Below are 16533 nucleotides of genomic sequence, written 5' to 3' on the forward strand. Positions count from 1 at the left end.
CACTGAAATTTGCTGATGTAACTACAGCTTTGCATAAAGGTTTATCTACCAAACGATGACAAAATACATTTAAGTCTACAGGTCGAAAATACTGTTTGCAAAGTTTGGTCACTGTAGGAATGAATTTTTTCTGATTAAAAGGTATTCAGGTGATGACAGCAGCTGCGCACTTCAGCGCACATGCTGTTACAAAGGAAGCAGCTGCTTCCCAGCTGTAATACTGGACTCACATTCTGTACAAAGCATCTCCCAGCTTAAAGTTCACACAAAGACATTGCAGCAGCTCTTAGTTTGCATTAAAACCTATCTTTGTGGCTAAACAAATGAGTTGAAACTGTGGGTTGTCAGATGGGAACAATTTTAAAAATATATAAATGTTAAATCTTTACTGTGATTTCAGCAGGAAAGGTTTTATTTGGTTAATTCCTTAACAGCCAGCCATAAGTACATTTAACAAAATTAATTTGCGGTTTTCAAAACACATCTTTAGAAACTGGCACTTTTTGAATGTATTCTCAACTTACAAACTAAATCGCAAAAATCAAAACATATTTACTAAAAGAATAAATAACAATGTTATTCCCAGCTAATTCAGAACAGTAGTTTTCTGCAGAAGACACAATCTTTCAATAAAGAAAGATATCCGCAACCGATATATGGACATTACTGCACAGTACCCACTGATTTATACCAATTGATTCTTTCACATGCAGAACATTCTACGTAGCTTTTAGACCCTTGCTGTCTTCCCATTTAATGTATTTTCCCCTTTTAAAGATTGTTTTGTTCCGCTTTTCCTCTTTGAGCTGGGGCAGTGGAATGAACATTACACTTCTATGAATTAGCTCAAGAAAAGCATTTCCATAAATGCTCAGCAAGCAATCCAAATTGATCAGGGCATGTCCTTCTCCACCTACTTAATGCCACCGCTGCATTTACTTTGTTGTGTCACCAAAGAATTGATGGAACTCATCCGACTGAGGCAACTGCATCTTAGTTACAGGTGGAACTTTAACTTGTGACATAGGACTGGATTTTGTGGTCAGTGACGAAGCAATTGTGCTCACCACTGTCCTCATGGAAAACTGCCCAAAAAGATCAAGTGATCTCTGTGGCATGGATTTCACCTTTTCCGACATTAATTTGAATCTGGCGGCAAGTCAAGGGCATCTCCGGCAACAGTGATGTCATCAAGTAGGTAAGAGGCCAATCATATTGGACAGTTCTCACAAACAGCAAACCAGGAAGTAAAATGCACTGATTATCCTTCCCCTTTTATAGATTTTACAGAAAGCGAAATAAAGATTGGGACAAACACATTAGAAGCTGAAATATCATAAACCCACTTTAAAAATAATTTTTAGTATATTAAAAATATAAAATTAGGATAATGGAAAAATTTGACAACGTGCAAATATAAAATTCGTTTTTCAGGACCACAGCGGTAGTTATGACTTAGTACATTGCTAAAAAACCAGTTACACTTCTTAAACAAAGCATAACATTTCAGAAGGTTTCAACAGCGATATTACAGGTGAAAAGAGGGAAGTTCTTATCAGTTCAGTGATTTCTAAATATTGCTGTCTGTGGGGACTTCAACAGCACATCCTTTGGATGAGTAGGGAATCACTGACACCAACCCTTGGATTTCCACGTTTAACTGTGCATGTGTGGATGCCAGATGCTGCTATCAGTTTCACAAGGTAATGACAAAGAACAGTGACAGTTTTGCCATCATTACAACTGCAAAATTACAGTAAAGTAAGGGCCCTGAAAATCCAGAGGCCAAAACCCAATGTGTCAGATTGCACCTGCAGGGAACCACCGATGCCGACTTCATCGGTGTAGTGGAGTCAGTTGGAGATCCTTAACTAAAATATTAATAGCTGGCACCCATGACACTAGGGCACATCTTGTCCAACCATGACACCCACCTTCCCCTCTACCCACCCTGGCCTTCTACTCTAAAATTGATGGCCTAATTTGGGGTAGAAATTGGTGGGCAAGGCCCTGGGCCTGGCGTGTTCAGGTCCTGGTTAACTTCCAACTCATTTGCCACACGCCTGTTGGATTTACCAGGATATTAATCTAATATCATTTGAATTTATCAAAAAATTAATTCCTTTGCTTTTTAAAAAGAAAAGTAAAAGCCTTAAAATGATTTTGCTTTTGTTTAGAGTCTTGGTCCTTGAAAAATGCCCATTTGAAACACAACCTAAAACACAGTCCCTCACTGTCTCCAACCTGAGATAAAAATTAAGTTTGGGCTATGAGGTAATATTTCCTCTTCCCCATTGGCTTAAATAACATAACTCAGCATAACATTTGCAACTCTCCTATTACAATGGATACAGTCAGTGACCCTGCAAATGTATAATGAAATCGCCAGAAAGCCCATTTTGAACGGGTTAACAAAACTTAAACAGAAGTTAGTGTTGTTCACATTTAGACTATACATCTATAGTCAGTAATAAGAGCAATGGTTTGAAGTTTATATATACATATATTATATACACACACAGACATATACACAGCACATGGTCAGAAAATGCACTTCTAGCCCTTTTGTTGAGAAACATGGGTTGGGACCTCGATGTCGAGGTCAAATCTGGGTCACGACCCTGCATTGTGTCGAGAGCAGTAACCCGACATCAATTTTGGCTGGGTTGGCCAATTAGCGGCCAGAGGGTACACTCACCATCCAATTAAGGATGGCGGACAGGCTCCCGAGGCTGGAGGGCCTAGAAGGCCTCCAGCAATGACTCATCGATGCACCACCGTCCAAGGTGGGAGCTGCCAATGCATGCAGGAAGACAGGGTGCCTCACAATGGAGGTGCCCTCTGAAGAGAAGGTTAAAAAAATAATAATTTAAAAATGGCTGCAGATATGGCTCGATGTCCACAACGGGATGTGTGTGTGTGGGAGGGGAGTGTCCCTAGTGTGATGAAATGCCACTGGTGGGTGAGTAGGCATTCCACCCCCGATCCGGCCTTCCTGAAAAGGGCTCAGGGCACGCCGGCCGGCAATGCAAAATTACTCGCCCGCTCATGTTAGTTCCCGCTCCGATTGGCCTTCAAAAATCCTGCCCAGGTTCTCTCATGAAGTAATTTTTAAATAATATTTCTTCAAAATACCAGAGCAGGAACGATATCAAACAATCTAAAATGTGTTTCACATTCTTCCTTAAGCTCCTGTTAAGTTTGTCATCCAGAAGAGAATGTTTAGCAAAGCCTCATGCTTCATATATATATTGTTGGGCACAGCCATAAGGAGTTGAACATCTGAAGAAAATGGAGTGCAATGCTTGCAGATTCAAGAAACACTTTCTCTTGAACTTTAGACACCATTTAAATCAACATCAAGGAAGCAATATTAACCAACACAGGATTTCTTTTCACTGTACATACCGTGAGGTGCTGGAAGAGCCATGCTCTCATAATATTTGTAGCTACTTTGGGGAAAATGCCTCTCTTTTTCTGTCGCTTTTTATCCTTGTCTGGATCATCGTCATCACCTGTGCCTGGTGAGGCCACGCTGTTGTCTAACCCATCGCCTGAAATCACAGAACAAAGAAAAGAAAAAATTACACTTTATGAGCATTCTGCAAATAACTTGCAAAAGTAATCAAATTTCACACTGATTCGGGATAATATAAGCTGATAACAATTCTCGTTTAAGTACTGGATTGTTATGTGAATAATATTTAACGCAAGGCACCATGTCTCCCAATCCTGTTTTGATAAACTTCACATGAACACACATGTATCATTAATTCAATTATTGCTATGCTTCTGACAGAGAGAAGTAGCCCACTGTCAACTAAATTTATATATGGTTTAAAAGCTGAAACGTTAATTTTGTTTTGATCTCATTTTGCTCTCTAAATATATGGGATGGCTTAGAAGCAGATTTTCTAACTAAACATATATGACTACTTAAAAGCAAAGAAAAAATCTGAACATTACAGGGATTTTGCATAAGGTGTAAGTAACCATGTCATGGCTCGTTGCACAGAACAGACCACAGTTCATATCGCACCCCTCCCCCAATATATTTGCATAGGATGACACCCTCTGTCTCCCTGCATCACTGCTTCCAACTCTCATATTTACGTGAATTAGGTATATATCAAGGCAGGGTGCATTCCTTAAATCAGGAGTTACCTCCATCCACTCTCACCACTGTTCTGCCTTTCCTTGCATTAATTGTGCATTAGCAAAAATCATTTACTTTTAACAGTCATAGTTATTTTTCTTTACCCTCAGGCAAAAATGCCTTGAAAGCCTGCCTGGAGGGCATCTAAATTATGTATCTAAAAAAACTCTGCACCAAGGCAATCCTGGACTCGTAGTTTCTTAAAATTCATACGTGCTTGTCCTCCTGTTTTTGAGAGGCATCAATCAGAGCACCTATATATACCATATTTCCCCATTAATATTTGAACCAATAACATTAAAAAGAAAGAAGAAAGAAAGGACCCAAAGTATAATCAAATGCAAAATAAATGAAGGATACTGAAACAGCATTGGTTTTTTTTATTCGACGGCTATGTTTTTCTCTTGCACATCATTAGCCTAAAGCCACACGAAAGAAGAAAACAGAGAAGTGTAGAGTTTATGCTCCCTGCTGATGTTTAAGAAGCCGGGGTCCTGGAAGGACATCTGGAAATTGCACTGAGACTGTGGGTTTTGTAATTTAAGAATAGACATTCATTAGCAGTAAATGCCATAAATCCCATGCTAAGTAAAAACCTTGTTCAGGAAAGCCTAAAACAATAAACTTAGGAATCAGCATAGCCAGAGCCACATAGCTTCCTGAGCAATGCTACAAACGTAGAAGCTAATTCTACTACTGTCTTCTAGTTATATGATTACCAGGGTTGGTGGCACTTAACACTTACATTAAACAAGGGTCCTTTCCTTGCAACTTTTACGCAAGTTATTTTTTTACCTCTCTGGCCACAGAAGCTGAAAAAACCCACAGCAAAGAGTTGGCAGATTAATTTTATTGACGTTTCCATTTTCACTGCAATGTGATACCCTCCATCACGTCGAAGAGGCGACCCCAGTATTTACAGACTGACAAGTCACTTCATTACAGCCACCCAGCCCCAAGGCAGTGCAGCTCCCTCCATCTGCACAAATGTCAGTGCACAACCCTTCATCTACCACTAACTTTTGCTACCTCTCTGCAAACGTGAATCATGACGGGGAGCCAAAAAGGTGGAAATAATCATAAAAATGATGCTGGACCAGAAACATTCACAGAGCCTCATTACAATTGCCGAGCACAGAGAGCTGGTGATTTACACCCTTCTTCCACGATGCCAGGAAGGAATGCTGCAGGGCAAATTTTCCCAAATGCTAATGGCTTCTGACTGTTCCTTGGCAACTATGGCATTTTAACCTGAGTGGATGTACACTCCAAAACAGAAACTGGAAATGTCTTATCATCTGTCCATGTGACACAGATGGAGAGTGGCTATTAGGAGTCGGGCACTGGGCCTTGGGGATCTGAGGTGCTGCGTTATAGCCTAAGGCAGTTTTGGAAAGCTGTGCCTGGGGAGAGGAAAATTCTATGCCTAAATAAAAAAGCTGGCATCAGAAGTATGTGTGCATATTAGAAAATAAGATGCGGAAGAAAGGAAAATGAGCTAAAATAAATGTTGTTAGCATTTCTATTTGCCAAAATTTTTAGCTATCTCAACCTTTATCTCAAATGAAATCTTTGTAATAAGGTATTAATTTAGTATAATTGGAAATATATCAAATCTTAAATTTAACATGAGGTCTTTTAATGAGTGGCAAATGTAAGATACAAGGCAGTTTACTGATTTATTTTGAAACATGATATTTTTGCCTATAAAATAATGCTATTTTCTTGGCATACTTCATTTGCAACACCAGGGTTAAAACTTATCAAAGTGGTGTTGCATAAAATACATTACTTTTCTCTTAATTTTCCTAAAACTACCAGTACCTGAACCTCTAATTACTGGGCTGTCTTTCCAACCTGCTGTGCCGCATGCTCTTGTGTGTTAAAATTGAATTTTTGTAAGATTTATTTTTAAGTGACCAGATATTCAGCAGGGCACGGCCTACTGTGCTGGAGTTCTGTATAACAGCTGCACTTTCTTTTGTTGCATGCAACATTTAAGAACTGCGTGGGTTTTCCTACGTTAAAGAGGAGACAGTGACCCATACTACCTTCTTTACACTCAAAACAGCACTATGAACACTCCTCATTGGCTTACCTCAGGCTTCTCTAGCCCAGAACAACCTCCCTCTACCCACCCCCCCCCCCCCACCCACAACTCCCTCCAGGCAAAAGCAGAGAGAGAGAAAAAAAGAGATTTTATGCTCCTTTCTCCTCAACTTTTCAGGCGGTATAAGCAGCATTTAGCACATTCAACCCCCAAATGGCTCCAAATGCACTGAGCTGCAGGGGCTCATCTTTTGTTAGCCTCCCTCTATTTACACAGGATTTACGCAGGGCTCTCCAGTGAAGAGACCACATGTTACTGACAGAAAGCGGCTTCATTCACAACATATCAGGCAATGGGGCTGCAGCCATTGCTGCTCCGTGCTTAGGCAGGATTAAGACTCCAGTAACACTGAGCCTAAAGACACTTGCTAAATGGTAAACAAAATGTACCGGTTACTACTTAAACCAAATTAGGCAGAGATAGATCATAATATAAACATGCAAAGGCTAAAAAAGTAGATTAAGGTATTACATCTGTCTTTAAGCTTCATCTTCAGCTTCCAATGAAGCAATGCAGCACACCTCACCTACTTATTTATGCAAATTTCTTTCTGAGAGTCTTCCCATGGCTTATTTATATCTAGAGTCAGAAATGTGGCTTCAATGACACAGAAATCTGATATATTAGAGCTGTCCTTGAAATACAGCAAATTTTCTCATTTGTCCAGCGAAGAAAATAAGACAAGTAACAGATGTAACTAATAGTATAGCCCACTTCAAGCCCACTGACTTCCCTAGCTACCTTGACCTCACCTCCTCCCACCCCATTCTCTGTAAAGACTCTATTCCATTCTCCCAGTTTCTCCATCTACATTGCATCTATTCTCACAATGCCACTTTTCCTAGCAACGCTTCCAATGTCTTCCTTTTGCCTCAGCTGAGGATTCCTCTCCTTGACAGGGTCCTCGACTGTATGCATTCCATCTCCTGCAATTCTACTGTCATTCCTTCCCCCCACCCTCCCAGAACCATGATGGAGTTCCTCATGTTCTCACCTTCCACCCCACCAGCCTCCATGTTCAACAGATCATCCTCCACCATTTCTGCCACTTCTATCGTGATGCCACTGCCATACATATCTTCCCCTTCCTTCTCCTTTCAGATTCTGAAGGGACTGTTTCCTCCACAACATGCTGGTCCAACCCTCAATCATCCCCAACACCCCATCCCCTTCCCATGCAAGCGCAGAATATACAACACCCGGTCTTTTATCTCCTCCCTTTTCTCCGTTCAAGGCCCCAAATCCACCTTCCAGGTGAAACAGCGATTTAATTGTACTTCTTTCAAGTTAGTATACTGTATGCATTGCTCATAATACAATCTCCTCTACATTTGGAGACCAAATGCAGATTGGATAATCGCTTTGTAGAACATCTTCTTTCAGTCTGCAAGCGTGACCCTGAGCTTCTGGTTGCCTGTCATTTTAATTCTCCACTCCACTCCCACTCTGACCTCTCTATTCTTGGCCTTCTACACTGTTCCAATAAAGCTCAACGTAAGCTCGAGGAACAGCACTTCATCTTTCAATTAGGCACCTTCTGGACTTAACATTCACTTCAACAATTTCAGATCTTAACCTCTAGCCCCATTTTTTCTTGAAAGCAACTGTTGGTGATGTTTCTGTTATTCCCATTTAACGTCTTTTTAGACCCATCTTTTGTTCCTTTACTTGTCCTATTGCCATCTCTTTTTGCCTTGCACCATCGTCCCTTTTGTCATTTAATCTCTTCTGCCTTCCACCCTATCACAGACCTTCCCTTTTTGTTCTTAACCCCCACCCCTCCCCGCGGCCCCCACCCCTGCCCCCCACCACCATCCACCTCCCTTTCCCTGCTTGAAAGCTGTTACATCGCTAACTTTTTCCAGGTCATCGACCTGAAACATTTAACAATTCTTTCTCTTGCCACAGGTGCTGCCTGACCTGCTAAGTATTTCCAGCGTTTTCCATTTTTATTTCAGATTTCCAGCATCCGTGCTATTTTGCCTGTATATTAGTGAGTTGTGCTTGCCTGTTCAGTTGATAAATATTTTTCCATATTCAATGGTTCCTCAACACATTTATATTTAGATTGTCAATACAGGTACTTTCTAAGTGCTATTTCCAATTCACTTTGAACATGTTAATGTGTTAATGCTGGTTTCCAAAGAGGTAGATAAGTATTCAATAGTTCTAAGTCAAAAGTCAGACAACAGTTCTCAGATGCCATTGTAATCATTATGAGAAAGAAGACGTATATTTTAATGGGAAGAATATGCCTATGTAAAATTCCAGGAATTAATAAAAAGTTTCTGTCTTCGATATAAAATGATAAAATAATCACTAGCACTGACTGGGGCCATGCTCACTTTCCATACATATGCTGACAACATCTGGCTTTATTGTTCCACTACCTTACTTAACCACCTCTGTAATGTCAGTATGTATGTATGCCATCAAGTCATGCACGGGTCACAACTTCTTCCAAATGAATGTCAGGAAGATCAAAGCCATCGTTTTCAGCCTTGCCACTGTCTCCATCCTACACCCTGGCCACTTCAGACTGAACCAGACTAAGCAAAATCCTGTCCTGTTTGCTTCAGAATTAAGCTTCAATCCCCATCAAGTCTCCTCTGCAACACTGGCCATGTCCACCAGTATCTCAGCCCTCTGTTGCTGAAACCCTTATCAATGTTTTTGTTACTTCTAGACTTGATTTCTCCAAAGCCCTCTTTGTTGACCTCCCACACTTGAACATCCAAAATCTCCAACTTGTCCAAAGCATAGTAGCCCACATCCCATCCTGCACTTGCCCATCATTCCTCCTTCCTGAACTTCACTGGCTCCCTGTCCCTCAATGTATTAAGTTTAAAATCCTTATCCTCAACTTCAAATTCCTCCATAACTTTGCCCGCCCTATCTCTGCAACCTCCACTGGCCTTATATCCCCTTCTTTATTTTCTTTTTAAAAAAACTTTACTTTACTTTTTTTTAACCAAGGCATAGAGTATAAGAGCAGGGAGGTTATACTAGAACACTAGGTAGACTGCAGCGAGGATGCTGCATACAGTTCATTAGTGCACTGCATTACAAGAAGGATATGATCACTCTAAATAAAGTATAGAACAGATTCACAAGGATGTTGTCAGGAATAGAGAATTTTAGCTAGAGGAAAGATTGGCTAGGCTGGGCGTGTTTTCTTTGGAACAGAGGAGGCTGAAGGGAGATGCACTTGAGGTGTATAAAGTTATGAGGGGCCTAGATTGAGAGGATAGGAAAGGCCTATTTCTGTTAACAAAGAGGTCAATAACCAGGGGGCTTTAATTTAAAGTAATTGATGGAATGATTAGAAGCAAGTTGAGAAGTAATTTTTTCAGCTAGAGGGGGTTAGGGCTCTGGAACTCACTGCCTGAATGGGTGATAGAGGCAGAAATTCTCATTGCAGTTTTAAAAAATACTTGGGTTTCCACTTGAGGTGCTGTAACCTACATGGTTATGGACCAAGAGCTGGGAGGTGGGATTAGACTGGATAGCTCTTTCTCGGCCAGCAAGGGGCCAAAGGGCCTTCTTCTATGCCATAAATATTTCTATGTTTCTCCACCCACGGTTCCTTGGACTCTGGCATTTGTGTGCCCACACACGTCCCACCTTTGATGCCATGTCCAGCCATTCTATCTGGAACTGTCCTCTTAAATCCCAACATCTCTTCACTTTTTCCTCCTCTTTTAAATACTTTCTCAATGCCCATCTTTCCACTAAGCTTTTAGTGACTCGTACTAATCTTTTCCTTCATGGCTCAGTGTCTGTTCTTCTACCTTTCCTCAACTTGTGAACCGTGGCATATTTCTCACATTAAAGGTATTATATAAATGCAAGATGGTGCTGTAAAGCTATTGTCTGCAGTCATAATTTTTTTTACAAAAACATTTCTAAGTATTCACAAGCTATTCATTTAATTGACTATTGGTTTCTATTAGAAGAAACGCCTGCAGTTTAGGAACACAGGAAGAGGAGAAGGTTATTCGGCCCCTCGAGCCTGTTCCACAATTCAATTAGATCGTGGCTGATCTGTATCTTAACACCATTTACCTGCCTTAGTTCCATATCCCTTCATACCCTTACCTAACAAAAATTTATCAATCTCTGTTTCGAAATTTTCAATCGATCTTGCCTCACCAGCTTTTTGGGGGCAAGAGTTTTAGATTTCTACTACCCTTAATGTGAAGAGGTGTTTCCTGATATTGCCCCTGAATAGCTGAACTATAAGTCCCCTTGTTCTGGATTCCCCAGGTTTAATAGTCTGTGCCTACTTGGTTATAGCTGAACTGACATTTACCAGCTGTGGTGTGTATATTTTTCTACTTTTAAAAATCATTGTTTGTTGTATTGCATTCTTAATTACTGTCTACTCCATTTAATTTCATTAAGTGGTCATTTTGATTCAATTTTTCAACTCACTGTTTCATTTGATGACTAACTTTAACTCAGGGTGGGCAAGATATGGAGCAGGAGGAAAACACTGGCGGAGACGTCAGCCCGAGTATTTTTTTTAACCCTGCGGGCATCCTGCAGCATCTCCTCCTGCCCCAAACTGTCAGTGTGACATCAGGGCCCGCGACGTCAGAAATTGGAGCAGGATACCCAAGAATACCAGGGATCCAAGGAACTGATCTCTGGCATGAAGTTAGAAACTAGCAGTGAATGGGTGGTGTTTCCAGAGGTGATGCTGGTTCTGGGAGGGAGAGGCAAAGTTAGGTTAGAGAGGCCCACTCCTGCCCCACATGGAAGCTGCAGAAAAGGTGCACTTAAATACTTACCTTGGCCTTTTCAGGCCTCTCTATGGGCTGCCACCAGGCACTGGTGTTGGGTTTGCCCCCATGTGGGTCACCCATAATCTTAAATTAAAATCATGTTGCGGTGCCGATGACATCATCAGCCTGTGACTTTCACATTTTAATTATGCCCCCGCTTGCCTGTGGAGTGTGGCCTCCATGATTCCAGCATCCTGGCAGTAAAATGGCTGGTGGTGAGTGGGGGGGGGGGAGGAGGGGGAGGAGGCGGGCATGGGGTGATGGAGTACTGTGGGAATCTAGTGCCTTCTGCCCAGCCACCATTTTAGCCCTGTCCCAACAGCACCATTCCCACCAGGCAGGTTAAAATTGGGTCTTTGGATTCAGTGTCATACTCATATTATAATTATCATAAATGCGGCACCAAATTCTCAGTACAGAGTAATCAGCATTGTATCAGCTCATCTGAAATCACAAGATAGAACTCTCCAGACGCCATTTTATAACACTGTGACATGTATCGATGTTAGTATCAGTTACCTGTCTGACTAACCAAATTGACTTGGATGGTGCACAAGTAGATAGCTCTTACTCAGCTCAAGGCAGTAAAATGGATTGGATACCCCTTAAACTCTGACATTGTTTGCAGTGGAGCATTGCGACTGTCCATTTTCACAGCCCACACAAGTACACAATCCCCGATGTCATAATGTTCAATGTGTATGTGTGACTCTAGAGCCATGGTGCTCTGTGTTGAAAGCTATCCAACTAACATGAGCACAAGTGGCAGAAATGAAGCATATCATGAATTGTAGAATTGCAACTAATGCCAATGAGAAATGGCAACATTAAGTACTTCTAAACCCTTGGCCAAAAGGATTGTTTAAAAATTTACATTGCTACATGTACAGGCTTGATGCTATTTGCATTGAGTTCTGTTTATAGTCCGATAGATTTTCTTCACTTTGTGATGGCTGTTACAGAATGAATCAGTTGGTAATAATGCATGCACATTGTGTCTGCTCAAAATTGCAGAGGAGGGGTTTCTCCACAATAATAGCTCTTAATGTCTAAAATTCTCTTAACTCTCTTTGACATCGATCAGTACCTAATAAAGGCCTCAGTCCAAAACAGGGAATTTTGCAGTTTGTGATTCCCTAACAACTCCACCCCATTCCATTTTGAGAGAGGAATGAACAATCCTGCCAATTCTACAGAAATTACACTAATTGGCCCCAGAGGTTATCTAGGTGGCGTGTCTCAATGATACCATTGTTTCTACAGCATTTAGCTAGAACTCCAATATTCCAAATCTGGCCGATGGCCGTTAAAAGCAGGTACTCTCCGGAGCAGATACTTGTGGCATCGAGCACTTCCGTCTAATATTGGTTTTGTCACTTGATACACTGCTTTAGTTCACAACCCACTTAGATCTACATTTCTCCAGTGTTTTCTTTAAATATGGCTGATTCTAGGTGTTACTCTCCTAATTAGTCAGACTGAGCCTGAGGAAGGAAATCTGGGTCATGTTAAATTAATTGAAATGAGCATGAAAATTAGCAGAGCAAAATGCATCAATTTTCTGCAAAGAACTCTTGGTTCCTAGAAACCACAAAAAAAATGAGCATTCTGAGAAATATTAAAAAGAAACACATTGTCGGCTCAAATCGGTCTCTATCATGCCAGTTATGAATCAGCATACCACTTTAACCGTAACAGGCCAATTAAATGCCAATCAGTTCTGGAAATTATGAAGTTCAGTTTTGTTTTTAAAATAGTTAATAATCGGTCCTCTCCCAGGCTTCTTTGAGCAAGCTAAACTTCCAAATGACTGAAATCACTCCAGAGTAGATTTATAGGGCACTGGTGTAAGTAGATATGAAGGCTTATTAATCGTGTAATTTCCTTGAAGAAATAAGGGATTAAAGTGGAGAAATAATGAATTAAGGGTTTACAAATCAACAAGTCAACCATCAGATTTCAGATTCCAGCCTCTCTCAGCATATTCTCATCAGTCCCTGCCATGAAGTTTTCAAAAATGTCCTGAAGGCAGGGAACAAAGCGAGCAGAACTGATTACAGCTATGTTCACTGCCTTGCTGTCTAAACTCTGTTTGGCTTCCTAATGAGCTCACTAAAAACCTAATTCATCTCCCATAACCCCCTCAACCCGCCTTGAAATTCACCATTATGGAAATTACAGATGAAACGTTTACAGACTGTGTTCAAATTACTGTTTCTTTAACAGGCAGGTCCCTGACCCTAGAATTGTACAATAGAGGTTTGTCCGGCTTGAAACCAATCAGTCCTAAGCCCACTGAAAAGGGAGTGGAAAAAGGTTAAGACTTTTTCTCATGGCACTGACGCTTGTAGCATTCATTCTTTCCTCTGCAGTGAACGTCGGAATTTTGAGGAAATCGCAGATTCGATAATTTATCAGAAAAAAAAACTGGTGAATGCGGAAAGGTTAAAACCGCTTGCAGTGATGATAAACAGATTGAAACAGACTAATGCAAATTCCCAAACCGTACATGAGGAGACTCCCTCAGTTCCTCATTATGTGAAGCCAAAATGAACCTCGCAGCACCTAAGCTGTAACTGAAAGATTACAGAATTGATGGCTCGTTGGTTTAAAATGCAGCTGTTTTATTCTGCTTTAGTAATTAATTCTTTTTCCAATACAATATTGATTAAGCGTAGACCCTGATAAAGTTCAAACTGCGAAGTATCTCCAGTGGCTTCCCCAGTTGCTCGGGAGAGTCAATGAAAACTTCCTCCCATTCCACCTGCCTCCTTAGAGTGCTGATCGAGTGAACAGTGCAGTTTTTTTCTCATAAATTAGTCAGGCTGTGTGGAGCTGTGTTAGCTGATCACTGCTTTTGTCTCTTTGCTTTGCCTACTTGCTTTTCTGTATCACTGTCCTTTGTGCTGTCAGATACAAAGTCAGTGTTGCAGCTGCTTCTGCGAGTCAGAACCAACATGCACTTCATACAAACTACATTTTATTTTACACAGCTGCATTCTCCCCCACCCCCCCAAAAAAATCATCCCCGATCAACTCAGAGCTCAACCAGACCTCAGGGGACTCAACTAGCGCCGGAATCGGTGCTCAAGCATGCAAAGGCACTTGCAGCACCGGGAAAGTTGCCTATACCTTGTTAAAGCCCTTCACCTATCAGCCCCCGTCACACCCACCCTGGCAGCGAATACCTGATACCCTATTTCTTCCCGTGTCCTGCTTTTAACTAAAAATATCATTTAGGAAGAACGCTTTCTGCTCTCTTCATCCCACATTACCAATTCAAGCCGGCATCAAACAGCAGGGCAAGTGTCATGCAACACTGACTGACAGCCAACTACGTTCCCTTAATGTTCACAGTCTGTGTCAAAGGACATCGCACATAAGAGTTCACTAAAGTAATACTCCCAGCAGCTACAAGAAAATAACCTTGAACACTGGTTGGTAATGACTTAAATAATGTTCGGTAGGAATGTAAATTCCCCAAAGAACAGGAGCTATTTAGTGTAAATTTGTGCATGTTTTAACTTGTATATGTTTTCTAATAACATTGAGAATACCGCACATTTGGCTGAAAGGGAAGAACATTTCAGACCTAAAAGCAGGTGCCCAAATTTGCAGTAATCCTCATCACATGGTTCACCTCTCACCCTAGCCATCTTCTGAACTTTAACCTTTCAGTTAAAGACTTTCAATTCATACAGACATGATTAACTTGGAAATAAACACAGAACTAGATACAGGCATATCTCATGTTAAAAAAAATTATGCTTGATTTATTCAGTATTTAGTTGTTTGAGAATTTTAGTGGTTTCCTCCTGTATATTTTTCAATCTCCTCTAGGCCATAAAGAGCAGTTACATTCCCCCACCTCCAGAGCATTCTTTGCAGGTCAAAAGGTCAACATTCACAGATGTCTCCAGCAGGCACCCAATTGTCTGCAGACTGTACCCCAGGATACATGCAACTACTGTTACCATTGGAGTAGCCTCCCCACAGACACAGCTTTGAATACCCTGATCTAAACGTAAAATCTCACATTTTTTCAGTTCACATTCTGCATTTCTACAAGGACAGTTGAACTTACTCTAATTATTGTAATCACCTAAACTTAACCAGGTGTAAGTGTTTAAGGAGCTTAGTCTGTGTATTTTGCTGTCAGTTAATCATTTAGTTATAGAGACAAGTATTTCCATTTTTGATTCCGTTTGATTTTCTTGTGGGTTTGTATATGCTTTAAGCTTTTGAAAAACTAAGCTCCAACCTTTGTAAATGTAAACCAAACTCAACAGGATTTGTGATTCTTTTACACCTTTTCAACATCAAATGGTTAACCACAAAGACTGAATGACTGGAATTTTGCCCCAGTACATCATGAATAAAGAGAAAATTCCATTCATAGTTCTTTTGTGTGCATCACTGAGTCGAATATTTCACAGTTTCTACAACCAAGTTGCAAGCATTTGGTACACATAAATGTTGCGTAGCTATTAATTATGTCTTTCAAATATCTTTTGTTAGAATCTCTAGAGATTAGCTTTTTCTCTTTCATAGTTGATACAAGATAATGGTTTAAAAAAATGAAAATTAATATGCCAATTAAACCTCGATAATCTGAAATGTAACACTATCAATATTTTTTTCTTTTGCTAGATCTGAATCTGGCCGACATCACAAGTCTTCTAAACACACCAAAATATAATTTACTGTAGAGATAAATTCATTGCTTCAATATGCAGGACAATTACTAAATTTTTATTAAAATGTGGGTGTTATTCAACATATTTGTATACTTATTGATAACTAGATATTGATTTATTGATGGAATTTCTTAATGTGCAACTAATTCTGGAGTTACTTCACATATGTAAAAGGTGATTCTCAGTAAGTCATAATCAAAAAGTTTGTATTAAGTTTGTATTAAGTTACAAATTAGCCATTATTGACAACAAAATTTATGTAGATATGAATGAATTCCCGTAGTTAGGTTTGAAAGACTGCGTCTGTGTAATGGTGTGTAAGTATTTCAACCTCAGGTTTAACTGGTGCTAACAGAGAATAGGAATTTGCAGCATTTTGTGGTGACCTGGTATATCTTACTAATTTACAGACTATTAAAAAACTTTCATTTTCAACTGAATAATTTTATGATGGCCAAATAGATAGGCTTATTTTCCTTCCATTACAATTGCATCATTTTTCATACAAAGAAATATAAAACGAAATGCCTCACTGGGTAAAACAAAGAGCATACACTATTCTAGGTATCATAAACTGTGCCTAAATACTCAGAATGATGCAGCACAGAAGGAGGCCATTCCACCCATTATGCCTGTTGTGCCAGCTCTTTGGTAAAGTTACCCAATTAGTCCCACACCCCTGCTCTTCGCCATAGCCCTGCAAATTTTCCCCCTTCAATTATTTATCCAATTTTCTTTTCAAAATTACCACTGAATCTGCTTCCACCACTCTTTCAGGCAGTG

General features: G+C 40.3%; 1 protein-coding gene across 12 annotated transcripts in view; it reads right to left on the bottom strand.

The window, feature by feature from the left end:
* meis2a (Meis homeobox 2a) overlaps positions 1 to 16533 on the bottom strand; it is a 121609-nt gene that overhangs the window by 67433 nt on the left and 37643 nt on the right. For all 12 annotated transcript variants that reach the window (XM_068039397.1, XM_068039396.1, XM_068039395.1 and 9 more), the window contains one exon: positions 3409 to 3554. In XM_068039397.1, the coding sequence (XP_067895498.1) occupies positions 3409 to 3554 (146 nt within the window). The remainder of the gene's footprint in view (positions 1 to 3408; positions 3555 to 16533) is intronic.

This window comes from Heterodontus francisci, chromosome 9, assembly GCF_036365525.1.
Source record: "Heterodontus francisci isolate sHetFra1 chromosome 9, sHetFra1.hap1, whole genome shotgun sequence".
NCBI classification, from domain to species: Eukaryota; Metazoa; Chordata; class Chondrichthyes; order Heterodontiformes; family Heterodontidae; genus Heterodontus; species Heterodontus francisci.